Source organism: Tachyglossus aculeatus, chromosome 11 (assembly GCF_015852505.1).
Source record: "Tachyglossus aculeatus isolate mTacAcu1 chromosome 11, mTacAcu1.pri, whole genome shotgun sequence".
NCBI lineage: Eukaryota > Metazoa > Chordata > Mammalia > Monotremata > Tachyglossidae > Tachyglossus > Tachyglossus aculeatus.
Genome location: NC_052076.1, coordinates 31,263,021 through 31,279,291, shown reverse-complemented (window position 1 = coordinate 31,279,291; position 16,271 = coordinate 31,263,021). Strand labels below are relative to the sequence as shown.

The window sequence follows — 16,271 nt, the reverse complement described above, 5'->3', positions numbered from 1 at the left end:
GCTCTTTCCACTAAGCCATGCTGCTTGAAATGACTTGTTCAAGTTTACCCAGCAGACAAGTGGTAGAACCGGGATTAGAACCCAGATCCCCTAACTCCCAGGCCCATGCTCTTTCCATTAAGCCACAGTGCTTCTCTGATGGATTGATTGATGGTCTTAAGCAGTTTTTCCTGTTTTGTATTGTTTCTGGCTCTCCAGGTGATGGGCAGAATTTAGTCACAGAAGACGTGACGGTGGTGGAGGGAGAAGTCGCCACTATAAGTTGCCGGGTCAAGGACAGCGATGACTCCGTGATTCAGCTCCTCAACCCCAACCGACAGACCATTTATTTCAGAGACTTCAGGCGTAAGCTCCCCTCCCCTCCGTCTCATTAGCGTAATTAAAAGCACATCTCCTCCAAGAGGCCTTCCCTAATTAAGCTGTCATTATATCTCTTCTCCCTCTCCCTTCTGCATCACCCTTGCACTTGAATTCAGACCCTTTTTTCACCCCTTCATCAACCCCAGAGCACATAATAACAATAATAATAATAATTATTATTATTATGGTATTTATGGAGTGCTTTTTATGTGCTAGGCACTGTACTATGCGCTGGGGTGGGTACAAGAAAATTGGGTTGGACACAGTCCCTGTCCCCCATGGACCTCACAGTCTCAGTCCCCATTTTACAGATGGGCTGAGAGACAGAGAAGTGAACTGACTTGCCCAAGGTCACACAGCAGATAAGTGGCAGAGCAGGGATTATGTATCTACCTGTAATTTATTCATTTATAGTAACGTCTGTCTCCCAGTCTTGACTGTAAACTGTAGGCAGGGAATTTGTCTACCAACTCTATTATATTGTCCCGAGTGCATAGTACAGTGCCTGCACATGGTAAGCACTCAATAAATACAGTTGAGAAAGTTTGGTTCCCCCCGCCCTTTTTTTTAAATGGCATTTGTTAAGAGCTTACTATGTGCCAGGCACTGTACTAAGTGCTGGAGTAGATACAAGTTAAGCTGTTGGGACACAGTCCGTGTCCCACGTGGGACTCCCTCTCTTAATCCCCACTTTACAGATGAGGGAACTGAGGCATGGAGAAGGCAAGTGACTTGCCCAAGATCACAGAGCAGACAGGGGGCAGAGCAGGGATTAGAACCCAGGTCCTCTGATGCCCAGGCCCGCGATCTAGCCACTAGACCACGCCGCTTCTCGCCACCTACTTCTCCCCTTGATAGACAGCCGAGCCCTCCTTTTCTTAATTTAGCGTTCGGCGCTTAAAGTTTAGTCGATTCTTCACAGGGTGGATGAGGCAGGCAATCATAATCTTTCTACTTAATAGAAACCGTGATGGTCCTTTTTAAAATAAGACAGTTTTACTTGGCCAGGGAATTGATTGTAGTCATTCAAGGTGAATTGCAATCGAGTGCCAAATCCGTAGCCGACACAAACAACTCGGGGAGGGCAGAGCCGGGAAACTAGAGCCCCTCTGAAAGGTAATCTGTTTGGCTCGAAGATTGAAGTTTTCACTTCAGGCCGCTCTTCTAAAGACAATGCCAACATCTGCCTTTTGCCGCAGCTTCGGAGCTGTGGGGTGGTCTCTCCGTTTCCTAATTGAAGACCTTCTAAATCCAGTGCCACAGTGGCAGATCACTGTCATAACTGTGGTATTAATCAATCGTAGTTATTGAGCGCTTACTATGTGCAGAACACTGTAACAACAGTAATAACTGTGGCATTTGTTAAGCAGTTACTATGTGCCAGGCACTGTAGTAAATGCTAGGGTAGATACAAGGTACTCCAGTCCCTGTCCGCACATCCAGTTCCCAGTCTCAATCCCCATTTTACAGATGAGGTAACTGAGGCACAGAGAAGTGAAATGACTTGCCCAAGATCACAAGTTGGACACAATCTGTGTCCCTCATGGGGCTCACAGTAGCAATCCCCATTTTACAGATGAGGTAACCGAGGCACAGAGAAATGAAATGACTTGTCTGAGGTCACAAATGTAACACAGTCCCACATGGGGCTCACAGGCTAAGTGGCAGGGAGAACAGGGATTGAATCCCCATTTGATCGAAAAGGAAACGGGGGCACAGAGAAGTAGATGTAGCGTGGCCTAATGGATAGAGAATGAACCTGGGAGACAAAATGAATGCTAATCCAGCTTCAGTGCTTGTCTGCTGTATGACCTTGGGCAACTCACTTCACTTCTCTGTGTCTCAGTTAACTCATCTGTAAAATGGTGATTGCTACTTTGAGCCCCTTGTGGGGCATGGACTGTGTCCACTTTGATTAGCTTTTATCTACCCTGGTGCTTTTTTCAGTGCCTGGCACTTAGTGAGCACTTAAGAAATGCCACTAAAAAAAATAAAGTGAAGTGACTTGCTCAAGTTCAAACAACAGGCATGTGGCAGAGCCAGAATCAGAACCCAGGTCCTTCTGACTCCCAGGCCTGTGCTATTTCTTCTAATCATCACCGCTGGATCATGGGTCATCGATATGGCAGAAATCCATACTCTGGGACAGGTTAGAGCACAAACGGGCATTTAACTCAATTGCAACCTGCTGAGTATTGGCTCCAGAGAGCCTGGGAGTCAGGGGACCTGGGTTCTAAACCCAGCACAGCCCCTTATCTGTTGTGTTACCTTGGGCAAGTCACTTCTGTATAACTCAGTTCCCTCATCTGTTAATTGGGGATTGACTGTGAGCCCCACTTGAGACATGGACTGTGCCCAACATGATTAAACCCCAGTGGTCCTATACTAAACTCCAGTGTTTAGTATAGTGCCTAACTCATAAGAAGTGCTTAACAAATACCATACAAAAAAGAGGGGCCTGGAGTCTGTTCACCACAGTGTCAGCCGCTCTTCTCATCAGTCCTCACCCATATCCCCATCTGTCTTCCAGCTACTCTGAACCCCAACCCAGTAGGGGGCTCGGATTGGAGCCGGAAGCCCTAGGAAAGAAAATGGGGAAATATTTTGGGGGAATATCTTTTTCTTAATGTCTCTAATTGTCCGAGTAAAGTAAAAACAGGGGTGCCAAAATGAACACAGGGCCTTGAGCAGAAAATATTTAAGGGAAATACAATACATATGGCTCTTGCCTGTGAGTCTGATTTCCTACTGATTCCCCTTCCCATCTGATGCCAGGCTAGGAAGCCATGCGCAAACCCTGTCCCCTCTTGCTTTGTGCCCAACGGTCCTCTTGTTAGGGGAGCCCGGCATTCTGGGCAGAGACGGGACCTGTGGGAAATGTTGGCCGTGGTGGAGGTGGTCTCTTGGGGAGGGCTGGGGCATCACCCCCACCAAAATGAATATCCTCCCATGCCACACTTCATGGTGACCCAGTGGGAAAAAGCAGGAGCAGTCAATCTATCGATTGACCGTCTTTCTCTAGACCTTATTGTCTGCAGAGCCCTGTACTGAGCGCTCAGGAAGGGGACGGTATAACAGAGTCGGCAGACCCTGCCTGCAACGAGTTTACGGCCTAGAGCAGCCCGCCCGTGGAGAACAGAATACAGGGCATCTCCCACCCGTCATGGGCATCCGGCTTGGCAGAGCCTGGGGAGGGAGGGCTCCCGTCTGCCATCGCCCCACGCTGTCACTCACGCTGTCTTTCCCCTCCCCCTCCCCTACCCCAGCGCTCAAGGACAGCCGATTTCAGCTGGTGAATTTCTCCAACAGCGAACTGCGAGTGTCGTTGACCAATGTCTCCGTGTCCGACGAAGGAAAGTACTTCTGCCAGCTGTACACGGACCCTCCACAGGAAATCTATACCACAATCACAGTCCTTGGTAAGACCCTCTCCACCCCCACCCCGCCGCCCCCCGCCACCACCACCCTGGTATGGGGAAATGTTTCTGGGAACCAAGAGGCTACATAGAGGTTAACGTCAAGTGCATTGGTCAGACTTTTTTTTTGACAGAGACATCAACATCATTTCCCCCCAACCTCCCCACCTGCTGAATTTTAAGAATATCCTCCTTTACCGGACGCTCTCGCCAAGAGCACCTTTTCTGTCTCCTACATGTTTACAGTGCTGCCTAGTGCAAAGAGCCCAGGATTGGGAACCAGAAGTCCCAGGTTCTGATTCCAGCTCAGATGTGCTGTGGGAGCTTGGTAAAGTCACTTAACCTCCCTGAACCTCAGTTTGCTCTTCTTTAAAATGCCTGCCCTCCATGTCTCTTAGATATTGTGGAACATGGACAATGCACAGATTGATTCTGTCAGCGGAGGGCTTTGGTGCATAGCAAGTGCTTAATAAATATTATTTCCCTCCTCACAGAAGGAGAGATCAGTCAGTCAGTCAGTGGTATTTATAATAATAATGATTTATTGAGCACTTACTATGTGCAGAGCACTGTACTAAGACCTTGGGAGGGTATGATACCAAAGAATAGGTAATAATAACAATAATCATGGGTTTTCTTAAGCATTTACTATGTACCAAATACTGTACTAAGCACTGAGATAGTGTGGGTAGGGAACGTGTCTACTACATCTGTTACATTGTACTCTCCCGAAGGGTTAGTGCAATGCTTTGCGCACAGTGAGCGCTCAATAAATATGATTGATTGATGCAGATAATCAGGTCCCACATGGGGCTCACAGTCTAAGTCAGAGGGAGAACAGGTATTGAAGCCCTATTTTGCAAATAAGGGAACTGAGGCACAGAGAAAAGTTTAATTGACTTGCTCAAGATCACACAGCAAACAAGGGGCAGAGGTAGGATTAGAATCTCCGTCCTCTGGCTCCCAGGCCCGTGCCCTATCCACTGGGACACACACCGCTTCACTGGTAGACACGAATCCTGCCCACAAGGAGCTTACATTTAGGGGGAGGCTTAGTAAGGTTGGCCAATCAATCACAGTCTATTGGTGGTATTTATTGAGTGCTTTCTGTGTACAGAGCCCTGTACTAAATCCTTGGGAGAGTCCACACCACAACACTATTTATTAACTAGCCAGTTACTCAGTCACCTTGCCCCACTCCTGTTTTACCTCACTGATTTCATACTGCAGCTATGGTTGGTTCCTCTTACATCAACCTACTCACTGTACCTCAATCTCGTCAATCTCACCGCCGACCCCTTGCCCACATTCATTCATTCATTCAGTCGTATTAGTTGAGCATTTACTATGTGCAGAGCACCGTACCAAGTACTTGGAAGGTACAATTCAGCAACGAGTAGAGACAATCCCTACCCAACAACAGGCTCACAGTCTAGAATTGGGGAGACAGACAACAAAACAAAACAAGTAGACAGGCATCAATAGCATCCTGCCTCTGGTCTGGAACACCCTCCCTCTTCATAGCCGACAGATGTTTGCTCTCCTCACCTTCAAAGCGTTATTGAAGGCACATCTCCTCCAAGATACCTTCCCTCACTAAGCCCTCATTTCCCTTTCTCCTGCTCCCTTCTGTGACACCCTTGCACTTGGATTTGTATCCTTTATTCACCCCATCCTCAACCCCACAGCATTTATATACATATCTCTACTTTATTTTAATATCCATCTCCCCCTCTAGACTGTAAGCTCTTGGTGTGAGGGGACTTGTCTACCAACTCTGTTATATTATTTTCTCCCACCTACTTAGTACAGTGTTCTGCACACTGTAAACACTCAATAAATACCAATTACTGATTGATTGATTGACCAGTCTGAGCAGTGGGTCAGTTGCTTCCGACAGGACGACCCTGATGTCCGGAGACACGGATACAGTGATCCTTTCCATGAATCTGATCATTCTAAGCAGAATTATCCCTGCTGGGACACGGCAGGACCGCCGACTTAAGTGTAGTCGGAGGGTATGACGGTAGGAGTTCCTTATATGGGTATTTGTATGTATTCATTTAATATTCTTTTTGCTGGATTGATTCCTGGAATCTTTGACGGAGGACTGTTTTCATCAGTTCGGACATCTTTCACTTTCTGCAATCTGACAATTTGCAGCAGGGCATCCGTCTCCTCGAGCCTTTTTCTCATAAGGTTTTGAGTTTTGAAATATCACAATGAATTAAGAACTCTGTTTTGTATGAGTGTCTGCCGTCTTCATGGTGCTCTGAAGGAAAGCCACGGGTACTTACCCAGCTGTCAAAATTCCTGAGAGGTTGGAGTTAATCGTGGCGGGCGAGTGTCTGGGTTTGATTTCTTTTATGGTATTTGTTAAGCGCTTACTACGTGCCAGGTACTGTACCAAGTACTGGAGTAGATACAAGCTGATCAGGTTGGACACAGTCTCTGTTCCACATGAGGCTCACAGTTTTAACCCCCATTTTGCAGACGAGGTAACAGGCCTAGAGAAGTGAAGTGATTTTCCCAATGTCAGACACCTGATAAGTGTGCGGAAGCAGAATTAGAACCCAGGTCTTTTTGTTGCTGGATGCGTTTGGCAGAAACTCCAGCGCCGTATTAGGGTCAAAAGTTGGCTGTGTTTTCATGTTATCGGCAAGCTCCTTCTTTGCCCATTTCTTCCATTCAAGTGACTGGTTTGGAAGCTGCTTTCCCCGTCTCCCTAGCACAACCAGGGGTCTATACTTCTGACACACACTACCCCTTCTCTCTGGCCTGCGAGAGAGAGAGAGAGCGAGAGTGTGTGTGTGTGTGTGTGTGTGTGTGTGTGTGTGTATGGGTGCCTAGGGGTGGAAATTGCACTAGTGTGATGATGAGTGGATCTATAAATCAGTGGAAGTTACCTGTGCGTGTAGTGTGTTGGGTGTGTGTGTGTGTACCTTGTTGTTGTTGTTGTCTTAGCTGTCAAGTAATGTCCAAGCCATAGCAACGCCATGGACACATCTCTCCCTTCTGGTAGTGGATCCGTAGAGTTTTCATGGTAAAAAATAAGGAAGTGGTTTACTATTGCCTCCTTCCACCCGGTAAACCTGAGTCTCCGCCCTCGACTCTCTCCCGTGCTGCTGCTGCCCAGCATGGGCGAGTTTTGACTTCTAGCAGATTGCCTTCCACTCGCTAGCCACTGGCCAAGCTAGGAATGGAATGGGTAGGCCTCTGCTTGATTCTCCCTCCCAAAGTCGAGACTGGTAGAGGACTGGAAACTCTCCAGGTGCGACCCTGAGAGGTGACTGTGTGCCCTGAGGGGTGGAAAATGCACAAGTGTGTGAGGCTGAGTGGATCTGTGAATCAGGGGCAGTTACATGTGTGAGTAGTGTGGTGTGTGTGTTTGCTTGGGGTGGAATTGCACAAATGTGTGAGGATGAGTGGGTCTGTGAATCAAGGGCAGTTATTGTGTGTGTTGTTTGTGTGCTAAGCATGGAAATTGCACAGATGTGTAAGGATGAGTGGGACTAAAATCAGAGGCAGTTTGTGTGTGTGTGTGTGTGTGTGTAGTATGTGTTTTTGTATGTTGCATATGTATATGTGTAATTTGTGCTTGTATGCGTATGTGTGTCTAGAGATAGAAATTTATTGAGTGTGTAAGGACAAGTGCATCTGTGAATTGGAGCAGTAGCACCAGGGAGGAAGCACTTCCTAGTGCCAAGAGCATGAGCTTGGGAGTCAGAGGATGTGGCTTCTAACCCTGGCTCTGCCACTAGTCTGCTGTGTGACCTTGGGCTAGTCACTTCACTTCTGTGTGCCTCAGTTACCTCATCTGTAAAATGGGGGTTAAGATTTTGAGCCCTACATGGGACAACCTGATTACCTTTTATCTACCCCAGTGCTTAGAACAGTGCTTGGCACATAGTAAGTGCTTAACAAATACCATAATTATTATTAGTAGTAGTAGTAGTAGTAGCCCATTGTTTTGGGAGGGTGGGCGGGTTAGAGAGAGAGAGAGAGAGAGAGAGAGAGAGAGAGTGTGTGTTTGTGTGTCTAGGGGTGGAAACTGCACAAGTGTGCGTGGATGACAGGGTCTGTAAATCAGGACAGTTGTCGATTGTATGTGTGTTTAGGGGCAGGGAGGTTGCTGTTAATAGCTAATATTATTACAGCTCTGCCCTTCTAAGATTAGTATTCACTCCAAAGATTCAAGGAATTGGAGAATCTAATTATTTTAAAGGGTCTTGGAGTGAGATTTCACTTACTGATCACTTTTAAGGTTCCTCTTTTGTTATAATTAATGTGACTGGTATTTTTTTTAAGATTGTAGGAGTTGTATTTATAATTAGCACTCGTGCAGATTTGAGGTTAGTAAAGTAGGAACTTGACACTCCCTTGCTGTTTCCTAGGTTTTTTTTTTCTTCTCTTCTATATTTTCCTCTTTAGATGTGTCTGCAGTTATGGCTGCAGGCTCTTTGTAGTCACTGTGACTGTTTACTGAACCATGAGCTAGGCTTGCTTAACAGCAGTTTTAATTCCTGCCCCCTGCCTGGGCAGATGTGTACATTTGGCAGACATTTCTAGATTGCTGTCAGGCTACAGCAATCTAAAGAAGCAGCATGGCCTAGTGGCAAGAGCAGGGGCTTGGGAGTCTGAGGACATGGGTTCTAATTCCGGCTCTGCCACTTGTCAGCTGTGTGACCTTGGGCATGTCACATAACATCTCTGTGCCTCAGTTCCCTCATCTGTAAAATGGGGATGAAGACTGTGAGCCACGTGGGACAACCTGATTACCTTGTATCTACCCCAGTGCTTAGAACAGTGGTTGGCACGTAGTATGCACTTAACACATACCATAATTATTATTATTACAGGGAAGTAAATTGTAAGTGGACTCTAGCCTGTAAGCTCATTGTGGGCAGGGAATGTGTCTGTTTATTGCTATATTGTACTCTCCCAAATACTTAGTACAGTGTTCTACCTACAGTAAGTGCTCAGTAAAAGTGTTTGAATGAATGAATGAATGAAGTGGTCAAAACTCACCCAAGCTGGGCAGCAGCAGCCCAGGAGAGTATCAAGGGCAGAGACTCATTCATTCATTCATTCATTCAATCGTATTTATTGAGCGATTACTGTGTGCAGAGCACTGTACTAAGCACTTGGGAAGTACAAGTTGGCAACATATAGAGACAGTCCCTACCCAACAGTGGGCTCACAGTCTAGAAAGGGGAGACAGACAACAAAACAAACATATAAACCAAATAAAATAAATAGAATAAACATGACTCGAGTTATTACATGAAACTCTATGGATCCACTACCAGAACGACTGCAGATGGAGAGCAGAGCATTCTGAGAGAGATGTGTCTGTGGTGCCGCTATGGGTCGGAAACGACTCGACGGCATAAGACAAGACAAAATCATGAGGCTAGAGGGGAGTCTGAAAGGGTCATCTTGTCTATCCCCCTGCTTTCAGATAAGATCGAGAAACTGTGTGGCTTAGGGAATTAGGGGACCTCTGTTCTAAGTCCGAGTGTGCCACTTGCCTGCTGGGCAAGTAACTTCACTTCTCTGGGCCTCGACTTCCTCATCTGTAAATTGAAGGTTCCATAGCTGTTCTCCCTCCTACTTAGTCTGGGAACCTCATGAGGGACAGGGACTGTGTCTGACTTTATTATTTTAGTATCTACCCTAGAGTACAGGCACTGGGAGTCAGAAAGACTTGGGTTCTAATCCTGGCCCTGCCATTTGTCTGCTGTGTGACCTTGGGCAAGTCACTTAACTTCTCAGGGCCTCTGTTACCTCATCTGTAAAGTGGGGATTGAGACTGCGAGCCCCACGTGGGACAGGGACTGTAGCCAATCCAGTTTGCTCATATCCACCCCAGCGCTTAGTACAGTGCTTGTCACATAGTAAGCGCCTAACAAATGTCATTATTGTTATTATTATTATTATGAATTATTATTATTATGGCATTTGTTAGGTGCTTACTATGTGACAGGCACTGTACTAAGCACTGGGGTGGATACAAGCAAATTGAGTTGGACACAGTCCCTGTCCCATGTGGGGCTCACAGTCTCAATTGCCATTTTCCAGATGAAGTAACTGAGACACAGAGAAGTGAAGTGACTTGCCCAAGGTCACAAAGCAACAAGTGGCAGAGCCAGGAGGATTAGAACCCATGACCTTCTGACTCCCAGGCCATGCTCCATCCACTACAATATGCTGCCATTCCATAACCATAAGAGAGAGAAGCAGCATGGTGAGTGGATAGAGCACAGGCCTGGGAGTCAGAAGGACCTGAGTTTTAATCCCGGTGTCAATGCTTGTTTGCTGTGTGACCTTGGGCAAGTCACTTCACTTCTCTGTGCCTCGGTAACCTTGCTTGTAAAATGGGGATTAAAACTGTGAGCCCCATGTGGAACAGGGGCTGTGTCCAACCTGAATACCTCATATCAACACCAGCACATAGAACAGTGCTTGGCATATAGTAAGAGCTTAACAAATACCATAATTATTATCATTATAAGATTATTCTTCTTCCTTTATCCTCAGTGTTGATGGGGACCCTTGTCCCTTCTCCGTGTCAACACTTTAGAATCTCAAAAACCATTAAGAAGTCGTCCCCAGCCATGTTTCCCATAGACTCTTTCTCCCAGTCCCTCTATGCTCTGGGCTGCGATCACCATTGCAACCCTCACCTGAGACCTTCCTACATCTGCTAGGCACCTTCTAGGCGCGAGGCACTGTGCTGGACATCTGTCTTTGCAGGCCACTTTACCAGACAACTGCTGGGTGCCAGGCACTGTACTGGGCATCTTCTGTAAGCAAGACGTTTTCCTGGGCATTGAACTGGACACCTGCCCTGTTCTGGGCATCTTCTCTCTGCAAGACGTTCTCCTGGGCATTGAATGGACAGCTGCCCAGGGCTAGGCACTGTACTGGGTGTCTACTGTATGCAGAGTACTCTATTGGGAACTTGCTCTGTTCTGGGCACTGCACTGGGCATCTACTGTAGGCAGGGTACTCTGCTGGCAACGAGCTGTGTGCTGGGCACTGTATGTGGAACTTGGGAGAGTGCAAACAGTCAATCGATGGAATTTATTTATTGTCTTAATGTATTAGTTAAGCTTTTACTATGTGCCTGGCACTGAACTAAGCTCTGGGGTAGACACGTGCTCATCAGTTTGGGCACAGTCCACGTCCCACAGTCTTCTTCCACATTTTAACGATGAGGTCACTGAGGCACAGAGAAGTTAGGTGATTTGCCCGGGATCAGAGAACAGACAAGTGGTGGAGCCAGGATTAGAACCCAGGTCCAACGACTCCCAGGCCCGTGCTCTATCCATTAGACCATGCTGCTTCTCATCGAACACTCACTGTGGGTAGAGCCCTATACTAAGCACTTGTCTTATGCCGTCAAGTCGTTTCCAACCCATAGCAACACCACGGACACATGAGAAGCAGCATGGCTCAGTGGATGAGAAGCAGCATGGCTCAGTGGAAAGAGCCCGGACTTTGGAGTCAGAGGTCATGGGTTCAAATCCCGGCTCTGCCAATTGTCAGCTGTGTGACTTTGGACAAGTCACTTAAATTCTCTAGGTCTCAGTTACCTCATCTGTAAAATGGGGATTAAGACTGTGAGCCCCCTGTGGGACAACCTGATCACCTTGTAACCTCTCCAGTGCTTAGAACAGTGCTTTGCACATAATAAGCGCTTAATAAATGCCATCATTATTATTATTATTATTATCTCTCCCAGAATGCCCCGCTCTCCATCTGCAATCATTCTGGTAGTGGATCCATAGAGTTTTCTTGGTAAAAATCCGGAGCTGGTTTATTATTGCCACCTTCCGCACGGTAAACTCAAGTCTCTGCCCTCGACTCTCTCCCATGCCACTGCTGCCCAACACGGGTGAGTTTTGATTTGTAGCAGATTGCCTTCCACTCGCTAGCCACTGGCCACACTAGGAATGGAATGGGTAGGCCCCTGCTTGACTCTCCCTCCCACAGCCGAGACTGGTAGAGTACTGGAAACTCTCCAGGTGCGACCCTGAGAGGAAACTAAGCACTTAGAAGAGTACAGTATAACAGTCGGTAGATACATTTCCCTCTCACAAGGGGCTTACACTCTAGAGAGAGGGTGAAGGGCAGACATTAATATAAATGAATTAATAGAAGCTTATTTAAATACATAAATAATAGAAATTAAAAGCAGTCCCTGCCTTCAAGGAGCTTACAGTTTAATGGGAGAGACCAGCAGGTGTGAGGTAGCTCCAAAGAGAAGGAACAGGAGGAAAAGCCAGGAGTTAACTGATAATAGCTTATAAAATGAGGATAAAGTCCATGAGCCCCCTAGGGGACGGGGACTGTGTCATTCATTCAGTCATATTTATTGAGTGCTTACTGTGTACAAAGCACTGTACTAAGTGCTTGGAACGTGCAATTCAGCAATAAAGAGAAACAATCCCGCCCACAACAGGCTTACAGTCTAGAAACAGGCTTACAGTGTCCAACTCGATTAGCTTGTGTCTATCCCAGCACTTACTACAGTTCCTTTAGCATACTAAGCACTTCACAAGTACCCTTAAAAAAACAAGCAATAATAATAATTGGGTATTTGATGAGCACGTACTAGGGGCCAACCACTGTGCTAAGCACTGGGGTAGATGCAAAATAAGAAGGTGGTGGTTCTTTTGGTTGATGCAAGGGAAAATCCCTGTCCCAGATGGGACTCACCCTGATATGACAGCTGAGGGAACTGAGACCCAGAGGAGTGAAGTGATGTGCCCAAAGTCACACAGCAAACAGGTGGCGGGAATCAGGGTTACAACCCAGGTCCTCTGACTCCCACATGTCTCTGTTTCCCTTAGATCACACAGCTTTTCTTTTCTTTGGCATTCATTTAGTAGTCTGTGCCAGGCACTGTACTAAGCTCTGGGTTAAATACAAGTTTATCAGGTTAGACACTGTCCCCGTCCCACATGGGTCTCACAGTCTTAATTCCCATTTTACAGATGAGGTAACCGAGGCACAGTAAAGTGACTGACCAAGTTCACACAGCCGACAAGTGGTGGAGCCAGGATTAAAATCGGGTCCTTCTGACTCCCAGGCCGTGCTCCCTCCACTAGGCCACACCGCTTCTCTGCTGGGAGTCTTGTTTTCTTTTTATTCTCTTTAGCAGCGACAGTAGAAGAGAAGCCTCCTTCCTCTCCCACTGCCTGGTGGAGAGAGACATGTATGCGACAAATATTTTTCTTGTACATTTTCTGCCTCCCCCTGTAGGAATATGATTAGTGTCCCTATAGGTAGAATTTTCCTGTTGGATTGGAACAGTTGGAGATCCCAAATATGTGGTTTAATCCCATAATTTATTGAAGCAGAACCAGAGATTTATTATTCAATTTGATCATCGAGATGGCATGTTTATACATATTTAATTTCTTGTTTCTCTTCTGAGCTGAGAAACATTCATCAAAAGCCTGAGCCGTGTCTCTGCTTATTCCTAGTGGTCAGGGCACGGATCTCTCCACACGCCCCGGTGGTCTCGGACTTCCTCTTGATTTGGATTTTACAGAGTCAGAGTGAACAGCCAGGCTGTTCCGACATTGGCTTTCACTTACACCTTGTTCGCATGCCTTCCGCGCCCTGCCTCTCTCCGCTTCAGTCTCCTTCAGTCCCAGGGGCTTTGAGGTTGATAGTGGACACACAGGAGGAGTTCAGACTTAAAAAATTATTTTTTATTTATGGTATTTAAATGCTTACTGTAACTCAGTCTTATTTAGTGAGTGCATGCTGGGTGCCGAGCACTGTACTAAGCGCTTGGGAGAATGCAGTACAACATAAACACTGTTCTAAGTGCTGGGGTACGTACCAGTTAATTAGGTTGGACGCAGTCCCTATCCCGCTTGGGGCTCACAGTCTAAATAAGAAGAACAGGAGAACTGAGGCACGGAGAAGTTAAGTGACTCTCACATAGTCGCACAGCAAGCGTTCAGCAGAGCCGGCATTAGAACCCGGGTCCTCTGACTACCAGGGTGGTACTCTGCCCTCTAGGCCGTGCTGCTTCTCCCCAAGACTTCTGCCCAAGAATACCTTTCCTCCACCATCTAATTCATTCAGTCGTATTTATTGAGCGCTTACTGTGTGCAGAGCACTGTACTAAACGCTTGGGAAGTACAGTGCGGTTGCAGCACTCAGCATGGAGAATCACTTGCCAAAGTGGAGTTCAGTCAATCCATCCATCAATCAGTGGTATTTATTGAGCACTTACTTAATGCAGAGCACTGTACTAAGCCCTTAGGAGAGTACAGTACAATAGCGGCAGTGTCCTGGAATCAATTGGTGGTATTTTATTGAGCACTTACTGTGTTGAGCACTGTTCTAAGCATTTAGTGGGCACGATCCCTGCCCACAAGGAGCTAACAGTCTAGGTGGGGAGACAGACCTGCCAGGCGCTTAGTACAGTGCTCTGCACACAGTAAGCACTCAATAAATACGATTGAATGAATGAAAACGAATGACAGGGGAAGAAGCAGAATATAGGGAATTGGACATAAGTGCCCTGGGGCAGGGGTGGGGTATCAGAGTGGAAACGTTCCTTTTCTAAATTCCCAATTGTCCCTGCTTCCCTCCGTGTCCTCTAGACTACAAGCTCGTCCTCTAGGAAGTAAGCTTGTTCATTCATTCAGTCGTATTTATTGAGCGCTTACTGTGTGTAGAGCACTTTACTAAGCGCTTGGGGGAGTACATTATATCAAGAAATAGATACAATCCTTGCCCAAAACGAGCTCACTGGCTAAAGGGGAACATGTCTGCCAACTCTGTTGAATTGCACTCTCCCGTAGAGCTTAGTACAGTCCTCTGCACACAGCAAACACTCAACAAATACTATCGATGATGACTGTGGGTACGTGAATCAGCCTACACGAGGAGGAGTCCCAGGGTGTGAAAGGAGATTCAATAAATAAATAAGTAAATAACTATGGGGTGGATAAATTGGTAGATAGATATCCAGGCATCGGGTAAGCAAAGAGACGGAGAGTTTGAGAGTTGGGTTTATAGTCTCCTGAATGGAGGCTTTCACCGGCGGCACTGTGACCTTGGGGGAGAAATGCATGGGTCTGGGAGTCGGGCGACATGGGTTCGAATTCCATCTGTACCCCTGCTCTGTGGTGTGACCTCAGGCACTTCACCTCTCTGGCGTCAGTTTCCTCATCTGTAAAGTGGAGGCGATAGAAGCGGCTTCTCTCCCCCAGGAATGTTTTGAGGAGAAAGAGAGGTGGGTGTGAAAGAGCTTTGAAAAGTCAAAGCAGTTGGCATATTCACGGTAGTGGGTGGGATTTGGGGGATGGGTGACAGGGTTTGGATGACCATTTTAGGCCCAAATTCAGGTGAAGCTCCAGCCAGACCAAGTGAGGTAATGAACCAGCGTTCTTCAACTGTTCCAAGTGTCTCCCAGGGCCCCAGCAGTGCACATGTCCAGTGCTCTGGGAGCACATGTGTCCAGTGATCCAGGAATGCACATGTCTAGTGCCCTGGGAGCACATATATCCAGTGCCCCAGAAGTAAACACGTCCAGTGCTCTGGGAATGCTTGTGTACATGGCTCTGGGAGCGCGTGCATTTAAGTGCTCTGAGAGCGCATGTGTACATTGCACCAGGAGTACATGTGTGTTCAACCCAATTTACTTGTATCCACCCCAGCGCTTAGTACAGTATCTTAATGATGATGATGATGATGGCATTTGTTAAGTGCTTACTATGTGCAAAGCACTGTTCTAAGCGCTGGGGGGATACAAGGTGATCAGGTTGTCCCACGTGGAGCTCACAGTCTTAATCCTTCTTACAGATGAGGTAACTGAGGCTCAGAGAAGTTAAGTGACTTGCCCAAGGTCACACAGCAGACATGTGGCAGAGTCGGAATTCAAACCCATGACCTCTGACTCCAAAGCCCGGGCTCTTTCCACTGAGCCATGCTGCTTCTCTAAGATATACCATCTCTAATAAATACCATCTAATAAATACCATCTCTAATAAATACCATCTCTAATAAATACCATCATCATTATGAGAAGCAGCGGGAAAGAGCACGGGCTAGCGAGTCAGAAGTCATGAGTTCTGATTCTGGCTCCGCCACTTACCAGCTGTGTGACTTTGGGCAAGACACTTAAACTTCTCTGTGCCTCAGTTACCTCACCTGTAAAATGGGGATTATGACTTTGAGCCCCACGTGGGACACCTTGATTACCTTGTATCTACCCCAGCGCTTAGAACAGTGCTTGGCATATAGTAAGCGCTTAATAAATACCACAGTTATTGTTATTAAGTGCCCTGGGAGCACATACATCCAATGCTGTAGGAGCGCACATGTTCAGTGCTCTGGGAGTACGTGCATGCGCTGCACCAGGAACGCGTGCAGAAAGTGCCCCAGGAGCACAGGTGTCCAATGTCCCGAGAGCACGGGCTTCCACCCAACGCATCCATCAGCACCTCGATGTTCCCCACCTGC

The 16,271-nt window shown here is 46.9% G+C and overlaps 1 protein-coding gene and 2 non-coding genes across 5 annotated transcripts in view; 1 reads left to right on the top strand and 2 right to left on the bottom strand.

The window, feature by feature from the left end:
* CADM1 (cell adhesion molecule 1) overlaps nucleotides 1-16,271 on the top strand; it is a 165,731-nt gene that overhangs the window by 93,682 nt on the left and 55,778 nt on the right. For all 3 annotated transcript variants that reach the window (XM_038754016.1, XM_038754015.1, XM_038754014.1), the window contains exons 2-3: nucleotides 199-345; nucleotides 3,627-3,779. In XM_038754016.1, coding sequence (XP_038609944.1) covers nucleotides 199-345; nucleotides 3,627-3,779 — 300 coding nt within the window. The remainder of the gene's footprint in view (nucleotides 1-198; nucleotides 346-3,626; nucleotides 3,780-16,271) is intronic.
* On the bottom strand, nucleotides 6,928-7,065 carry LOC119935232. Its single transcript, XR_005453120.1, has one exon. It is a non-coding gene; the product is annotated as a small nucleolar RNA SNORA7 (small nucleolar RNA).
* LOC119935480 lies at nucleotides 11,687-11,824 on the bottom strand. Its single transcript, XR_005453361.1, has one exon. It is a non-coding gene; the product is annotated as a small nucleolar RNA SNORA7 (small nucleolar RNA).